Raw genomic sequence first — 18,785 nt, forward strand, 5'->3', positions numbered from 1 at the left:
GAGACCGGGGGCGGCGTGGTGCTGGGGGGGAAGAAATCACACTCTGCTGAAGGCCCAGCGTTCGCTCCCTAGGGAGAGCGGTGCCCACGAAGACGCCAGAGGGCACGTGGCCGGAGGCCCCCCTTCACACGGTGGGACCAGTCAAAATGGGCACGTGAACCCCCCTCGTGGGCACCTCGCTGAACTGCAGACTGTGACACAGCAGGGCAGGGGGAGAGCTGGGCACCCCCAGGAGATGTCTGAGGGGAGGGGGTAGAGGGTCCTCTGTCCTGACCACTCAGGGAGAAGGAAGGAAACTGAGGGCTATGAGCTAACCCTAAAATTCAACCCTGAAGTGCCCCCAAGAATTCTAAGGGGCGATACTCCACGATTTCCCCTACAGCAGTCCAAGTATAGAAGTCCCCGTCCTCCCCCGTCCTCAGCAATCTTTACTGGAATCCTCAACATCTTCAGAGGAAAGAGACCCACAAAACACACCTAATAGGAACCAGCACCCCAATTCAGGGCCCCTTCCCACAGGCAACCACAGGACATTCCCTGCGTGCCCCCAGCTGGCATCCTCACAGACTTCTGCCCGGTGCCACAGACCCAGCCCCCCCATGCCCAGGCCGCCCCCCCCTCCACAGTCGCCTGCCCTGGCCCACCTGCTCCCCCCAGCAGAACATGCCCCACCCGGACTGCCACCCGATAGACACCTGCCCTCCTCTCGTTCTGCAAGCCTCTAATTAAGACCGGCATTTCCGGGGCGCCTGGATGGCTCAGTCGATTGAGCGCCCAACTCTTAGTTTCAGCCCAGGTCGTGATGCCTGGGTAGTGGGATTAAGCCTCGAGTCAGGCTCTGCACTGAGCGTGCGGCCTGCTTAAGACTCCCCCTCTCCTTCTGCCCCTCCCGTTTGCAGAAGCCCTCTCTCTATGTATGCGCGCGCGCACACGCGCGCACACACACACACACACACGCGTGTAAAACACAACAGGCATCGCCAATAAAACTGATTTCAAAGAAATGAGTAAGTGCTGAGGTTCGAAGTTGAGTGTTAAGGATGGAACAGCCTGGGGAAGGTTCTGGAAGAAGGCAGTGAAGAGAATGAGGAGGAAGAGCAGGAGGCAAAGAGAAGAGCCAGGAGGAGCCTCATCTTCCAGGTCTCGGCCCGTCCAGTGTCCACTCCAGAAGGCTCCTCCAAGGGCACGCGGGTCCTGAGACCGTCAACTAACGGGTGCTTCTGAAAGCAAATCCCAGGCTTCCTCCTCTGCCACGCCCCTAACTACCCACAAGAAGAAAGTCACGGAATTCCTGGGAACAGACCCCGCGGGTGGCCGCACTCTCAGGAGCAACAGCAACGCCTCGGGGCGCACACAGATGAGCCGTCCGACCCCCAACCTTCTGCTCTCTCCAGCGCAGCCCTAAGACGCATCCTCCGCCCAACCCACCGGAAACCAAACCGGCCAAGAGCCCCTCACGAAGCAACCTGGGCACCTACAGATGGGCACAGCTGGAAAAACCAATCCTGCAAAACCTGAATCTCTTCCTACGAACAACCTACACCTTCCTCCCCCCCTCCCCTCTGGTTTCCCAAACAACCTTCCTCTCCCAACCTCCCCGCCCCCCGCCCAGCCCCCGGCTGCCCTGGTGGCTCCTGTGCCCCCCACCCTGGTGTGGGGGGGGGGCATAATCCTACTCACATTCAGAACATCCTGTCTGGGCTGTGGAGGCTCGATGCACGTCAGGAGCCTGAGCAACAAATCCATGATGGCCGAAGTTCCTATGTGCTTTATGATAAGGTCTACAAAATCACGTTTCTTCTTTAAGAAATCCACGATCTAGAGGAGAACAAACCAAAACTGAAAGACATGGAAACGGGGAACTGTCAAATTTAGGTCCTGCTCCCCCCGCCCCTGCGGCCCCCAGGTCCCCGCTCTCAAAGCCCACCGCCGTCTGCCGCTGGGGCCGGCGGACGCCACACGCTGGGGAGCGGCTGGTTGTTCCGGTCCGCAGCCCGCTTCGGGACACTCTCCCAGCCTACCACGTGTTCCTTAACAAACACACCACAACAGTCTTTTTCTATTCATTTTCATTACTCATCTTTAAAGACTAAGGATAAATAATTGCATACTCTACAAAAGGCAAGAGAATACACCATTTTACAGTTTAAGGACATGAAGCAAGTCCATTAGACTTTGCACTGAAACACAGAATATTCAAACCCTAATTAGACTCCAGCAAGGTAAGAATAAAAATTCAAAGCATAAAGGATTTCTACGTCCGTCTAGGTGGCCACACCCCCTGCTGGAGAAACACCACATCTGGGTTTTATCTGGGTTCACCTGACAGGGTTCCCACCAGGAGGGGGAGAGGGAGTGGCGGGAGGCCACTCACAAGGGACGTGAAAACACTACTGGGGCCCCAGAGGCCACCCGGGTCTCTCTCCTGTGCAGGAAAGGGGAGAGGGTTCTGTCCCGCACACCCTGTTGTGACTTCGGTCCGGAGGCTCCCGGGGTCCCTTCCCGAGTCCCAGAAGCAGCCCAGCCAGTGTGGCAGCCGCTATGTCTCCCCAAGGTCCCTCCAGAGCCCTCGCACTGAGGCTGCCCCCACTCCGTGTTACAGATGAGGAAACCGAGGCGCAGACCAGTTCGGAAACCGTGGATGCCGTGAGGTTTAAACTTAGATTTGGATGCCACAAAAGCCACAATCCTGCCACTGTCCCACATAAAGAAGTCCAAGAGCCAGTGATGACAGAAACGGCCCCACACCTTCAGGCACAAATGCAGGACTAACTGTCGAAAGTTCCCTCTCTAGACGAGGAGGTGACATGTGGTCACAGAATCTTTCAAGAAGGCACGAACCGCAGCCGGTGCCTCGGCCAGCGGATCAGGACGGCGGCGCCCCCCTAGATGGACGCCGCTGACCTGCGAGCCCCCAGCCCGGAAGGCGTCCAGCGGCTCGACTTCCTGCCCCGTGAGCGGACGAGCGTCCGTGTCGGTTAAGCCACACGGCCGAATGGCTGTCGTCACCTGCAGCTGCACAGACCCTTCCTGACAGCACACCCCCTGGTGGGACACCTTCGTCCACACTCCGCTCACCAGGAGAGAGAGGCGCTGGGGTTGAGCTCTTCCCGCAGCGAGAAGGGCCTGGGGGGCCCACTCAGTCGGAAGCCCAGAAGCACCGCGAACAGGAGAGCGGCCCGGCCCCCGGCTCCGCACAGCCGAGCGGGTGCGCAGAGTCCCGGAATGCTTCAAGCGCATCCTCGCTCTGCGGTAAAGGCGCGGGGAGAACCGGGGCCCGGGGATCTGGGCTCCCCCAGCACAGAGGGAAAGACGACGCGTGCTGAAGGCGGCCACCGCCACCTGAGAGGCCCAGTAACCCAGGCCGACGGGACGACGCGCACTTGGCTGAAGACCCAGCCGCCTGTCACTTCTCCCCAGGAGGCAGAACGGGAAGATGAGCCGGGTTATGGTAACCTCGGCCTGGGGATTGCGGCCTAAGAAAGAAGAACCTCCGTTCCAACGCACTTAGGAGGGAAATCCTGCTTAATTAAGAAAACGAAAGAACAATCTTGTCTTTCTAAAACAAAACACGTATCCGCTCTGCCTTGGCACGGGGCAGACGTGGTAGGCCTAAAACCGTTCCCTCCCCGGGCCGACGGCAAGGACAGGTCGCGGAGCCTGTTTTCCATCGGGAAGGAGGCCAGGCCGGGTGGCTGGAGCAGCTGCACCCCTGCGGCCACACCCCTGCTCGTTTGCACTAGGGCGTCGAGGCTCCGGCGGCTCCTCGGGTGTGTGTTTCCGTAGGCGGGTCACTGTCGGCACATGCTTCTTCACACCAATATCCACTACGGCTGTGGCTCTTGGTTTGCAGTAAGCATCAGAGTCATCCAGAAGGCTTATTAAAAATCCCAGATCGCTGGGCCCCACCCTCAGAGTGTCTGATCCACTAGGTGTGGGGCAGTCGGAACTTGCACTTCGAACAAATTCTCGGTGGTACTCATGTCGCCGGTCCAGAAATGCTACTGAGAACCACTACCCATGCGACAGGTCCTTAGAGGAGAAATTTCCCACGCAGATCTGAATGGTTCAGAACAGAACAGGCATGAGGGCCGGGGGCGGGGGGCAGGGGAGGTTCCTGCCACGATAGATGGTCATAGACAGATGGTCATAGCTGCCGTAGGAATTCGGCCCCCAGCGAGCGCTACTGCGCAGGAACAGAAGTCGAAAGAGGGACGTCTCAAGCTAAGCACTCAAGCTTTGGGGTGGAATCAAACCATGCACGTAAACTAATCACTGATTACATTTACGGAAGAGCCTTTTGGTTTAAAGCTTCATCTGTGTAGTGCTCGTCATTAGGGGAAAGCAAAAAAAAAAATTTTTTTTAATTAAAATTTACTTCACCAGAGTCCCCACGACTCCCCTGCTCAGTGGGGGCCACAGCACTCCCTCCGCCAACGGACGGACACCCCACATTCCCGTGCTCCACATATGTCGGAAGAGGGAACCAAAGCAGACTACAACACGGGGCTGTGCGGCCCTCAGACAGGACGCCGCCGGGCGAGAAGGCGCGCACGGACGTGGGCAGCGGGGCTGGGTCCGCGCACCCACAGACACTCTCTGGTCCAGAGCCTGGACTGAGGGCACACTCGGGACACCCAGGTCCTGGGGGTCATCCCGGGCCCGGACGGCCAGCCCTCACACTTGCCCTGCGGGAGAGGACCCTCACCTGCTCTGGCTTCCTGCTGATGAGAATGCTCAGCACCTTGCTGACGAAGCTGGCGAGCAGCGGGTTCAAGGGGGCCTCGTTCAGCAGGAAGCCGTACAGTTTCATCAGCAAGGACTCGTCTTCTCCGAGTCTGTCGTTCATCTGGGAGACGTCAGCGGTGAGCAGCTCACAGGATATGTTCGGGTACCTGGAGGAACAGGACACGCGTCATCGTCTGCAGTGACAGGTTCACGACATAAAGTAGAAAACACATCAGAAAGGCTTCCTCAAATCTTGTGAAAAACAACATCACCTCTGGGAGGTAGAAAATCGTTTCAATCCGTTTTGTCCAACCTGTAGATTAAAGTGAACTTTCTGCTGGGTCTAAAAAGTTACTGGAACAGCCTGGAACAGACTACAACTCCCCCGCGCAGGCAGGGCTCAGGCGGGGCCTCGGGAGCTGGGAGGCTCCACAGCAGGGGTGGGCGTGGGGGGCGGGGCGGGACGCAGCGGAGGGTGGCGAGGGAGGTGGCGAGGGAGGGGCGCTGGGTTCCAGGAGACGGCCCTGCGCTCGGCCCTCGTAAGTGCTCAAGCCACATTCATGTTCCGAGACCGGCCACGTCTACCTTCACACGGGGTGCAAACGGTACTAGAAAGCTGTCTGCGGGGCGCACTGCTTATAAGATCAGTCTCTTTCACATCTTAAGAGAATAAACCTTCTAATACAGGGAAGCGGAGAACAGGAGGTCGGCCTGGGCTACCCGATCGGGAAAGCTGTGGACGGAAAACGAGCTCTCCACTCCAGCCTCCTGAGGTTTTCCACGATCAGCCCCTCGTCAGACCTCACTGCTGGGGGACACAGACCTGTCTGCAGACCCCACAGTCCTGGAACCACCTGCACCCCGAGAACACGCTTGCCTCTGTGTGTCAGAGCTCTCTTTCTCTCTCTCTGAAAACCAGACAGCTGATCCATCTTCTCTACTCGCTCCTTGTACCACGAGTTCCCGTCTGGATTCAATGGCAACAAACGGAGACTCCAGAGCCGCGCCCCCCACAAGGTCACTTCTCTGCTCTCAGTTCCTCCCCATCAAGCAGCCAGTAGCCAGAACCAACCAGGCCTCTGGAGCAGCAAGACAAAGGCTGACCAGGACGGGGAGGGGACAGAACAGCCACGAGTAGCTGCAGGACAAGAGAGAGGCGAGGACCACCGTCTGGAACACAGACCCCACCGCTGGAGGCACCCGAGGCCAGCAAGGGCGGCCCACTGCGAGGCCCGGGAGGACTGGAAAGCCGCGACCTCTGAGGGGCTCTGGTGCGAGGTCGGAAGACAGAACAAGAATGTCCAGAAGAACCTCTCTAGGGAAAAGAAAGGCAACAGAACTGGAAGGTGTGCGAGCACCAAGGTCATTATCATCAAATGGCTATCTTCTGTGGCTCAATCGAATCAAAGCCTTCCTCTGTACTTCATGGAACACACAGGCTCAAAGATGCCGCAGCGTGAAGTCCCCATCGTGCCAGGGGCGGGGTTTCGCAGAGGGTGCATGTGCGGCTTCCGGGGTCACACCGCCTAGGCTGGACTCCGTCTCTACCACCTACAGCGTGCGTGACCTCACCTCCCTGGGCCTGAGTTTCCGAGTCTGCAACCTTAAGACAACAGCATTTACCTCACGGGGAAGGAGAACACATAGCCAATACTGAGGACGAGGCCCAGGGTAAACAAAAGCCAGCTCTTTCACGCCTCTTCATTTTTTACTTTATAAAACTTGCGAAATGCTGCTGTGGGGGTTGGGGGAGCATTGTCTCAACTGCCCCAGTTTGAAATTGCTGGCAAATAAGGAACTGGTAAAAGGCAGGGGCCTCAACCACGGCCGCAAACCAACCACGTAAGGTGTGTTCTCCAAATTCTGACACACGAGGTCCAGAAGAGGCCACGGGCACTTACGAACTCTTCTCCACGGATCTCACCTAGTTGTGCACAGTGACTGAGACACTCGACCTAGATCAAGAGGCACATACGGGCCCGGGCACCATGCCAAAGGTCCCAAGTCCTGGTGTGGACAGGCGGGGGCTGCTCTCTCTCCCCTTCCCTCTCTCTCAAACATTAAAGAAACAAGCTTCGAAAACCCCCCACAGACCCCCTCCACCCCGCTCCCTGCCGCAGGCTCTGACCCTCAACTCCTCTGCAGCCCGCCCTCCATCCACAGAGCTGACCCAGCTCCTAAAGCCTCCCTCCCCCGTCCCTGATCACGGGGCCCCCACCTACTTAGGCACAGCACATCCCCGGAGGGCGCCCTCCCGCTGCTCCCCTGCTTCCCACCGTCCTGCGCGCGCACCCAACCCGCTCCTCTCCAGCAGGGGCGAACCACCGCCACCTGTCTCCGGCCTCCCACCGCCGCGGCTCCCACTTCCTTTCTGCTCCTTTCCAGGGAAACTACTTGTAAGAGCTGTCTCGGCTTCGCGCCCCGTTCCTCAGCGAGCCTCCGGCCAGGCCCTCAGCTCCGCCACCCCAGACACCGTGCGTCGCCGGGGCCCACGTGCTCTGTGCTGCGGCCCCCCAGCGGCCCCTGACCCCCTTGTCCAGTCTCTCCTTCCTGAAGCCTTGCCCCCGGCCCCTCCTAAGTCCCTCTGTGGGAACCTTGACCCAAACAACAGCACCTTAGCTTTAGGAGTTTTTAATACCACTTAAGAACCGAGGCTTAACATTCTGCTAGATCGAATTCCTGATCAATAGATTAGAACAGAGGTATCCGTCACTAAGATTAAACAGGTTAGTGCAAAATGACAAACCTTCAACACCTTGGGCATGATCACTGGCTGAGAAGAGTGGTGAGGCCGGGCCCCATGTACCTGACGCAGTCACGCGGTTCACAGAACACGCGCCCACTCCATCGCCTGGGCCCAGGAAACGCCTGTCTAACCTTCCCGAGATGACTCTACGTCCACCTCAACCCCAGCAGCTTGCCAATCCCGTCTGAAACACCCCTCTGCCAGTCTAGCTGTGCGTGCCCGGAGCTCACACGCAGCCGGCGGCTCCGTCCAGGCCAGAACTACAGCAGGGGCGCCTCTGCGCACGCAAGTCACGCTCCCTCAAAACGGAGCCGGCCAGAAGGCCACGTGGCCAGGGACGCACACCTGCTCTGGCAACCTCCAAGGTAACAGAAAGGAACGCTGGCCTGGTGACAGTACAGAGGCCACAACTACTTTCTGGTAAAATAAGCACCTTCCGGAAGATGTGCTGTGCCCGCTCTTCCCAGTTTCACAGGGATCAGCTTCGTTCAGCAGGTGAGGAAACCGACCCAGAAGGGCAAGCCCTCTGGCTCAAGTGCTCTACGAGGGAAGGTCGACCCCCCTCCCGAGCGGGCTGGGGGCAAAGCCGCAGTGCCCTGGTGTGGCTCCTACCAGGACAGGCCCCGCGCGCACGCTGCGCCCACCCTGCGGGGAGGGGGGGTCCGCTGGTATTCCTGCTGCGGGATTTCTTTCCTCTTCCTTTTCAGGGCCCGGATCTGAGGATCTGAGCAGAGGCCGTCGCTAATGCTAGCTGTCAATCTTAATGGCCAGCAGAGAACATAACCTCACCTCCTTGAAGGTCCAAGTCACTAGCAACTCGAAGGCATTAATAAGTATTATTTCTCTGACAGCAAAATTCTCCCCAGAAAGAAATAAAAAGATATCTGAAAAGAAGAACAGACTGGGGGAGAAAGGGCAAAGAAGAATCTACTAAAAGCCTTAATTCTTCCCATTCCATTAAGTTTATTTAATGCATAATCAATGACTTTTTGTTCCTGAATCTGCCCAATTTTGGGGGGGTGGGCGGGAGAGCGAACTCTCTCAGTGCAGTTGGATATGGAAGGACGGACCCCTGAGACCTGGGGACTGGGAACACGCGTGGAGTGCTCACCACGTTTGCAGGACTGCGCGGTCCAAGTGCAGTCAAGAGCTGGGGACGAAGGACCCCGGCGCTCTGCGGTCCTGCGTGAGCAGCTGAAACCAGTGCCGAGCCCGGCACCTCGCCACCGGGACCCGAGGTGCTAGCTGTTTAGATTTAGCTCCGCTCAGGCTCACCCCGTTCCCTGAAGTTACTGTCTCAGGAACAGTCCTCATAACCCAAGCTCTGGCTGGGATTTGCTGTGTGAGCGTGGGCAGTCACGTACTCTCTAGCTTCCTATTTGCAAAGAAGAGAAAATACTTACTCGATCATCTTACTATTTTAAGAAACTCCATCACTGTTTATAAAGCGCACTGCCTTTCTACAAAGCCTCTGACTGCAATTTAGAACGCTCATTTAAAAAACCCTGTGAGTCCACTGGACTTGGTTCTAGAACGGATTCTGTGCTCCACAGATTCTGTCGCTCTTGACCATCTTAACAGTCTAAATGGTCTCCGACGGCCCTGGGGAATTGCTGGACAAAGAGCAAAATTCTACCCCCACTTCACTCTCCCACCCTCAAGAGAAGATTGAATTTTCTTACTTGTATCTGATCTTTTCATCCATGTCTTGAGGTGGTTCTTCTATAATGAATGAGACTAAATCTTCGAGACATTCTGCTTTTAACAGAAACTCTATAAGTTTGCGGTTCTGAGCTTTACATTCCTGTAAAACATCTTCCTCATCCATTAACTCCTTCAGTGTTACATCTTCTCTTTCTAGAAGTGTGTCTATGTGGGATGATGAGTGAAGATCAAATTTCCAAAACATGCTGGTCTAAACAAAACGCAGAGAGTATTTCAAATAAAATTTCAACTTCACATATTAACTTTTCAAATTTCAGCTTAGTTTCACAGTCTAAAATGCTAACTTGCATCACACAAGTACAGTAAGGTTCATATTGAGCCTATAAAATACTATCTAAATAAAATTCGCAGGGCTTTTCCTTCTCAGAAAAGTATTTTTATTGATAACAAAAAATTTTGATTTGAAAATGCTCCAAGAACACTAAAGCTTGGGATGATGTCAACCTACAAAATTAAGCCACCCGCACTCTGCCAAGACGCCGTGACGCTGGGAAAGGAAGACAGCGGACCCTTTCTCACAGGTGAGCCACACGTTCTGACATGGAGGCGGCATCTCCCAGCAGCCAGCGAACTTGACCCAAGTACCCAGGATTCTTCGGAATATGAAGGAGTTAAGTCAATAACCACCACAAAGCAGCACTTTCCACCAGCAGACAGCACTTTTCACAGCTCAAGGGTGAGAGTCCTAAACTGATCAGGTCCAGGCCATCCATTCTTCACAGAGAAACTACACAAACGGAAGCTGTTCCTTACGAAGTAGGGAGAGCGTTCATCCTCGGCTCTGAGGACACCCGTCTGACACTGACAGGGCCACACATACCCCCCCCTTCCTCCCAGCCCGCCCCCAGAGTGAGAACACGGCCATCTGCAGAGTTACACAGGGTCCTCACTGGTCACAGCTGGAAACAGGAAACAGAGTCAGATCACCATGTAATCTGCAGCTGCCACAGCGCACTCTCAGATGCCACTGTTGAGCAATACATGACAAGATGACAGCATCGAACAAAAGTTCTGATTCGGGTTACACTGCTCGAGTCTTTCTTGTCGGTCCGAGATGCTCACTGCAGAAGTCCTGAGCCAGGTTTGGTACGACACACGCTTCCTGTCACCCCTACCCACACACCCACAGGTTGACCGCAGCTCTGCCGCCCACGCCCAGGGTAGCGGCCCCCATTGTCGTCACCACAGAAGAGCACGTTAACAGCCACGTCTGCTCGCGTATAATCCTGTGCTGGAAGAGTCCACGTAAAGGAAGGAGGCCGCAAAGGTCAGAACCTGTGTACCGCATGCATAACATTCTGAGAACTATGTATTTTTGCTAAATCATCCATATTAGAAGATCGGGTAGGAATATAACCTGATTTAGTATTTTCATGAACATCGTCCAAAATACTTTTTAAATCAGAGATCACGGAGGGCAAATTTTATTTACACAGCCAGTCGAGTGGGCCGATCCAGGCACAGAAGACTGTGCTGCGGCAGGTTACTCAGGGACATGTGAAAGTATGCCCTCTTCATGTGACTTGGCCATTCAGCAGACGATCAGAGTTTAAGATATAAGCAGTTTTAAGGAATCTTAAGAAAAAAAAAAAAAAAAAGACTCCTTAAGGGAACAGGTTTTAGGGAAGATTACAAAACAGGATGTGATAAAAGTCGCCCCTGCCTTAAAAAAATCTTTAAGTTCGAAAGGCACAGAGAAGTTCGTGCCCGTCGGCAGCACCGGGAGACGTGAGGGCACAGGAGCCGCCGCGGCGTTCATGGGCACCACGACGGCGCTGCAGCACCGGCACATGGACGCGGTCACCACGGAGCCCGGGGGACGGCACGAGAGTAAGGCACCGCCACCTCCGATTACGGACAGAAGACGTCACAGAACGCACTAAGAAAGCAGCATCACAACTCCCACCATGGTCCCAACTGTCCCCAAGCTGCACCAGCCCAAAGGCGGGCAGAAGGCTGTAACCCTTGCTGGTGAGGGGCAGAAACGATGCTTCAAACGCGAGCTTCCTGTGCAAAGCCAATTCCGAAGGAAATAAGAGCAAAAGTGACACACCCCTCGTGAGGAACTCTGGGGGAGAAGATGGTGGAAGTCAACAGCCATCGGTGCTTTTCCAGTTTTCAGACTGTGGAAAATGGCAAACAAAAGAGAGGTGATTATGCCATTTTACCCTAATAAAATTGACAACGAGAAAAAAAAGAACGGTAGCAGAAGCTAACTGCGGAGGGGAAAGGAGGAGGACCCCCAGGCACCGCCGCCAGCAGCGGCTACTACCGCTTCTGCCGGAGCAACGCGGCGCATTCGCCCGGGAGTCTGAGCCACAAATCCTGGACGCCGTACACCCTACCGCTGCGCGTCCTGCTGGTGCTCAAGCGATGAGCATGAAGACAGCCGGGGTCTCACACAGCCGCAGCACACCGGGCCGTGGCCGGGCTCCCAGCGCGGCTTCATCTGCACGGCCCTGGACGGGGAGAGACGGGCACTGAGGACAGATAATGGAGCAGAGCTTTCGGTCAGAGCAGAGGCACCTTACGGAACCCCGAAAGAGTAATCATCCATGTCCTCACAGCGATCGTGGACATTTTGAACCTGGAAGGTCTACAAAGTGAAAGAACAGTCCACTTTACTTATTATAAATATGTTAGCGAAGTCACTGACTGACCAGCTACTACCAGGTGTATTCAAATACTTTCTAACGCTCCACTGACCTCAGATCAGTCTGTGCTTATTTTAGTCTGTAAACCACATCTCTGCTCATCTTAAAGAATAGTCTCTCCACCTGAAGTCAGAACACTGGACATGGTGACTAATTTAGCCTGAAAGTCTTTTTTAAAAATGAGTTCTCCTTTCAAATAGTATGTGTTTTTTATTTTTGTAATCCCATATAGAACGGGTATGTATAATGAAGAATACTAATAAATCAATCACAGAAAAGCAAAGCTGATTATCAAGACCTTATGATTGGCTAATTATAAACAAGACATACGCTCACATCCATCAGGTGGAAACTATAAACAGCCACAGACTCTAGATAAAGTCACACTCCTTACTTATGGGTCAGAATAGAATTACATCCACCTAATTCAAGTAAACACAGACTCCCCAATTTTCAACTCTATGAAACATAACTCGTGAAATACTGAATTTATGACTGATACTTAGTCATGATGAAGTAAGTAAGAGCAGAGCTGGCAAATCTAGCCCACAGCCTGCCTGCTAAGAATGGCTGAGGTATTTTTAAAGGGTTGTTTAAGGAGAAGAGGAGAATGTGTGGCAGAGACTAAGTGTGGCCCACACGGCCTGAAATACGCACTACCTGGTCCTTTACAGAAGAGCATCTGCTGCTCAGGAGGAACCAGGCCCCCGCCACCGCGCGCTCCCCTCCGGGCCCTCGCAGCCCAGGCGGCCGGCGCAGTCCCCGACCTCTCAAGCAGGGAGGCGTCGGCACGACAACGTCTTCCCCAACGTGCTCTCGCCTCTACACCTGGCTGCGTGCCCAAGACAAGAAAGGCTCTCAGGGATGGCAGAAGATGCCCCCATCCCCAGAGCACCACACGGGAGGCAGACAGATGCCTGGCAGCCCCAGAGCCGGCCCCGGGCTGCGTTCCAGCGTGCCAGGACACAGCTGGGCTGCGTGCTCCGGCGCTGTGCCCTCCCTGACCAGCCAGCCGCTCCGACCCCCGAGCCTGCGACTCCTTGTTCGATTATACTTCCTTAAGCACAGGAACAGGGAGGCCTAAGTGACTGTTTGTAAAATGCCTAAGTCCCTTCGTTTCCCACCATCCTGAATTAGAAGAGCATTTTCAAAATCAGAACACTGAAATCTGTATTTCCACAATGCATGTTCCCTAAACTGGGGGTGCTACACGCTTAAAAGTAACAGGAAACCACAGGAGACTTCCTAAGCAAACAGCGTGTATGTCAGCTTTTGGTCAGGCAGCAAACTGACCAGAAAGGAACGGCACCAGTAAGCTAGTTCCCCAGCTTCTCTCTGTGCCCTTGGAGGCAGAAACAAGCTACGTATGAACGAACAGTTATAAGGTTCAACCGCCAGGGCCCTGCAGTAAAAGGGAGTCCTTGCAAAAATACAGCTAAGATACATAGAGAAACTGAAAACCGTCAAACAAGCTGGCTACGCTAATTCTAAGACTGGATTTTATTGAGCCTCACACAGCCAAACATCATTATTTCAACACACAACTCGCTGTTAGGAAGCCTGCAGAACCCGAGTATGTTTTCTGCTCGCAGCACACCTCAGTGTGGACGGGCCACACTTTGTGCTCAAGACTCCGTGTGGCCAGTGGCTGCCCACTGGGCAGGACTATTACTACGATGATGAGTCAACGTTTCTCTCTTGGTACTAACCACCCTCCCCACCCCACCTCGCCCCCCATCTCCTTCCACAGCCAAAGTCAACATCAACTACCTTTTCCACACGGGGCCAACGTGGGTGGGGGAGGAGACGTAATGTGGGCCCCGCTTTCTCCTCCTTCTGACACGAACACATTCGCGAGACATCGTGTTTGTTCTTACGTATATAAAGAGACCGGGACATTCTTCAACTCAAAAAAAGTGCTTCACAGGAAAATGAGAAATGTTATTTAGTCTCTAATATCTAGAAATGTCTCTAGGAATAACAGGAAATTTTCATTTCTCTCCCTGAAACAATGAAGGGTTAGATCTTGAGTCGGGAGGGCCAGAGTGGTTTCGATCTGCCTCGCCAAACTGTAAAAGAGGCACACGTCTCTGGGAATTTCACTTTCTACGCGGATTCAAAAATACTGTAAAGAAAAAAAATACCCAGGTCACTGAAATATGTTGGGAAACAATGATGTTTGATCAGTGTACAAAAGCCCACTGTACTCCCCTTCATCCTGGGAGTAAACTGAGCCTTCACGGCCCCTGCTGAGATTAAAAACAACTTGCTTATCACACGAGTAGCAGAGCCAGCCGCCCCACGCCCCGGCCAGGTTTCCAAGCGGCCTGGCAACGGGAGGCAGGGAGGGTCGGGCTGCTCGTCGTCGTGGCTGCCCCGCTCCCACCGGCACCTGGACCCCTGTAGTGTGAGGGCTCCCCAGGGCTGGACTTGGACTCAGGGACCCAGGGGCGTCAGGCAGGCCGCATTGGCCAAGACCGGGCAGGGAAGCGCTGGGCTCCATAAAGGGACAGGGAGCGAAGCGCCTAGAAATCGGAGCATGCGGTGTCACTCTGCGGGGGTGGGTGTCCCCTCTGCGCTGTGCGGTAACCACAGTAACCACAAGGCCGAATTCGAGGCAAACGTCCTGTCTCGTTCTAACTGTCCCCCAAGCAGCAGAAACCAGGAACGCAAAAGTCAGGAAGGCTGGCTGCTAGGGCAGCTCTCACTTGCCACCAAAGGAGCCGATCACGAAGGCCCGGAAAGCGCCCCCCATGCCCGCAGCTGTGTCTCTCCCCAGCCCCCGGCCCACAAGAGCGGGACCAACTAAACCAAACACCGGACTGCTGATGCGAGACACGGGTTTCCTCAGAGGAAAGGACAATACAAGCCCAGAGTCAGTTTCATTGTATTTGTTTTTGCAACTGCTTCTTCCAAAGAACATGCCAAAAGTAATCATGTTTTTACCACCTGGATATTCCAGAATTGTTCTCATTTTTACTTTGTAGTTTCTCTGACATTTCAGCTTTTCTTTGAGACCAATAAACAGGCGTCAACTCCATATAATATGTTTTATACGAATCAGCAAGTGCTCTGACGACAGGAGCAGTGTGTTAAAGGGTCCCCACCCCTGGAAAATGACAGTAAAACGGAGAAAAGAGAAAACACAGAGGATAAGAGGCAGGACGCCGGCTTGCTCTGCAGGATGGGAGCACCGCAGAGGGGGGCCTGGCCAGGGCTCCAAACACCTGCAAGTTCAGCAGGGGAGGCTGCAGCAAAAAGCATTCCAGGCCTGCAAACGTTAGGTCCGAGGGCACACCAGGGCCTTCCAGAAATCCATGGCAGGGAGAAGGCCCTGACCACCAGGAGAGACTCTGGGAAGGTGTGAGGCCGAGCTGAGGGGACCCGGGCCGGGTCTCACGGCCCCCCCCCCCCCCCCCGAGGGGCCGCCGCACAGCAGCCCAGGCTTGCTGGGAGCAGAGAGCGAGCCGGTGAGCTTTAACAGAGGAAAACAGACGTTGCGGTATCCACAGTGCAGACTCAGCAATGTATCTTAATAACATCTAGAAAGAACCAATTCTGAGCGCAAGCAGAGGCAAGCAGCACAGGCAGTGACAGCGGAGCCGTGGAGGGCACACCTGGCAGAGGGAGCACTCCCAGAGGCATGAGAGGGACAGGTCCCACCCGTCCGGGGTGCGGCCGCGTTGGGCAGGAGGGACGCACGGCCAGGGAAGGGAGTGCTAAAGGCGAGGCCGAGAACGGGGACGCGGCAGCAACCGCACGTGACGCCCCCACAGGAGTGGCGGACGCACTGCAGACCCGGCGGCCTTGCGATGCCGCAGAGGCGCCTCCAGAGCGAGCGGCCTGGGCAGGCGCCGGGTCAGAACCTCCGGAAGGCGGGGGGCCTGCACAGCCCCTACTCTGCCAACTAAGGTCTCCCCCCACGAGATTTCACTGAATTATCGCTCTGCCTCCAACACCCCCCAGGATTCTGCCTCTTCAAAGCCCAATGTGCATGTGGTCTTTGATCCTGGCCATACCGCGGGGTGGCAGAGGACAGAAGTTTATGGCCTGTGTCTGAATTCTGAGCGCGCTGGGAAACACACGAAGGACCCCCAGAAAGCAAATGTGACTGCCACACTGAAGCCACCTCCAAACCCAGCACTCGGACGCTAAGGGCAGGGCGAGCGGTGCACTCTTGTCACCCGCTTCACTTTTACACTAAAGAAGCCAAGTGCCAAGCAAGGAAAATCGAGTCTATTTTGTCATCTGATCCACATTAAAGCAGGTAATTTGTTCCTGTACAAACTGTCATTATGAAAACTCAAATGTATGTGAATCTCTGTGCGTAATTTCCATAATTTCAAACACTTCAATCCAAGTAGATGCAAACATTTTATTAAGAATAAGTTTAGGTTTTTTTTTTTTTTTTTTTTTAAGGTGAGACTGAGGAGTTAGGAAGAAAGGCGGTAATTAGTGAGGGTGACACAGGGTGATCTAGTTTTTGCCAGAAGCCTTGTTAGGTCTAAGAAACGAAGGCAAGGAAGACCCAGCTGTGTCGGGGGTGTGTGTGTGAGAGAGAGAGACAGAGACAGAGAGAGAGAGAGACAGAGAGAGAGAGAGAGAGGGAGAGAGGGAGGGAGGGAGGGAGGGGGAGAGGGAGAGGGAGAAACAGAGACAAGAAGGGGCAGAGGGAGAGAGTGTACACGCAAACAAGCCAAGGTAAAAGAGGTGATACGACTCAAAGTCACATCAGAAAATTCTTATGGGCGAGGCACCTGGGTGACTCAGTCAGCAAAAGCTTAGGTCATAATCTCACGGTTCCTGAGTTTGAGCCCCATGTCAGGCTCTGTGCTGACAGCTGGGAGCCTGGAGCCTGCCTCTAATCGTGTCTCCCTCTCTCTCTGCTCCACCCCAGCTTGTGCTCTGTGTCTCTTTTAAAAATAAACGTTAAAATTTTTTTTTTCCATTTTTTAATGTTTTTATTTTTGAGAGAGAGTCAGCGTGAGCAGGGGAGGGGCAGAGAGAGAAGGAGACACAGAATCTGAAGACAGGCTCCAGGCTCTGGGCTAGCTGTCAGCATAGAGCCCGATGCGGGGCTTGAACCCACGAATCATGAGATCATGACTTGAGCTGAAGTTGGACGCTTAACTGAGCCACCCAGGCGCGCCCCCCACCCAATTTTTTTAATTAAAAAAAAAAAGAAAAAAGAAAATTCTCATGGGTTCCAGTAGTTGATTTTCAACCTCAAGCCCCGGAATCTCTGCATCTCTTAAACCACACAGGGGCATCGATGCTCTGAGCCAAACACAAGAGAGAAGCGACCAGTAACAAGGGGAGGGGGGCATAGGCGGGGTGCCGCGTGCAGACGTGGGAGCTGCCACCTCTCCAGCACCGCGGCCACCCTCAGACCTCTGGGGGAGCCCAAGACCGTTACAAAGAGGACGAATATGACAACAAAATTAAACACAACTGGGGGGCTCTGAGGCAGTGACAACAGGGTGTGCGGCAGACTTGGGGCGGCCCGAGGTGCCCGACACTGATCACGCGAGAACAAGAGAACGAGCACGCGCTGCCCAGTGGCTTCCGGAAGTCCCTGTCCCCAGCATCCAGGAGCCAGACGTGCCGCTGATTTACAACGAATCTCACCGCGGGGTCTGCTCATAGCGTCTCCTCCAAGGAGCACCAGGCCACTGTGGGAGGAGCAGCCCAGCTGGCCATCCGGGTCCCCCATCCTCATGCCAGGCTATGTAGCCAAGGAAACGAAGAGACGGCCTATGTGCACATCCTATTTTATTAACAAAATCATAAAACTACCAAGAAAAAAAAAAGGGAGAGAGAGGGGCAGCTTCTACGCGGCACAGCAAGAACGGTGTCTCCGTCTGCGGCTCCGGGGGCGGCCCAACGAGAGTGTGCGGGCCGGACAACTGCGCAGGGGAAGAGCCCCCGCACGAACAGCCGGGGCACAAACACCCAGTGTGCCCAAGCTTTCCTAAGTGAAGCCAAGGGACATGTAAGTTTCAAGTCGTTTAACTTGAAGCAAGTGACAGAGGCCGCTGTATTCATATATCTGCTAGAGACAAGTCGCCCAAAAAGAACAGCCTCCCCAAGTTAGCTACAAATTCTAGAGCAAACTGAGAATGCTATTAAGATACTTTTGAAAAAAGGCCAAAGGGGCACCTGGGGGCTCAGGGGTTGAGGGTCCGACTCCTGATTTCAGCACAGGTCAGGATCTCACGGTTTGTGACACTGAGCCCCAAGCTGGGCTCTGCACTGACAGTGTGCCGCCTGCTTGAGATTCTCTCTCTCTCCCTCTCTCTCTGCCCCTCCTATGCTCCCCCCAATAAATAAATTAAAAAAATAATAGTAAAGAGAAAGTGCCCAAAAGAAACAGACTTCAGATCAAGCAGCAGCTAACTATCCTAGTTAGTCTGGAGTCTTCACCAGCTCTGCAACAGAAACCGGGACGGGCACACTGGTCACGGGAGAAGCTGATGGCCCCTTTTTAGCTCTGGCTATTCACCTTCCACCTTCCTCGCCCAGTGAACTTCCATCAGGCCACGCTTCCTCACGAAGCGTCCAGGCCGGTCTCCAGAGTCCCTGGGGCCGCGGCACCAGGCTGCTATCCCCGGAGGGGCCCGCTTTCATGGCCGTCTCACGTGCAAGGAAAAGACTAGCAAACCATGGGCTGCTGCGCATCTGCTCAGGAAAGCAGCTCAGAGTCCCGCAGAGAGAACTGAACGGTTCTCGTGGTGCCTATCGCTCCTTACGACGCACACTCTTGACTCTGGTCCAGCCACTCCACAGCAACGTCAACTGTCCTGATGGTGAACTTTCTATGACAGGTGGAAACCCGACCACTAAGGGCTGCCCATGAAGCGCCCACCACAGGCCCGCCTCGGGCTGATACTCACAGATACACCCTACCTGGAAACCTCCAAACCACCTCCCCT

The 18,785-nt window shown here is 54.6% G+C and overlaps 1 protein-coding gene across 14 annotated transcripts in view; it reads right to left on the minus strand.

Annotated features, from left to right (window-relative positions):
- PPP6R3 (protein phosphatase 6 regulatory subunit 3) overlaps positions 1-18,785 on the minus strand; it is a 119,067-nt gene that overhangs the window by 55,377 nt on the left and 44,905 nt on the right. For all 14 annotated transcript variants that reach the window (XM_029956318.1, XM_029956321.1, XM_029956320.1 and 11 more), the window contains 3 exons: positions 9,157-9,389; positions 4,709-4,895; positions 1,681-1,818 (listed from right to left, as the gene is read on the minus strand). In XM_029956318.1, the coding sequence (XP_029812178.1) occupies positions 1,681-1,818; positions 4,709-4,895; positions 9,157-9,383 (552 nt within the window). In that variant the 5' untranslated portion in view covers positions 9,384-9,389. Of the gene's footprint in view, positions 1-1,680; positions 1,819-4,708; positions 4,896-9,156; positions 9,390-18,785 lie in introns of those variants that run through there.

The sequence above is a fragment of the Suricata suricatta genome, chromosome 11, assembly GCF_006229205.1.
Source record: "Suricata suricatta isolate VVHF042 chromosome 11, meerkat_22Aug2017_6uvM2_HiC, whole genome shotgun sequence".
NCBI classification, from domain to species: domain Eukaryota; kingdom Metazoa; phylum Chordata; class Mammalia; order Carnivora; family Herpestidae; genus Suricata; species Suricata suricatta.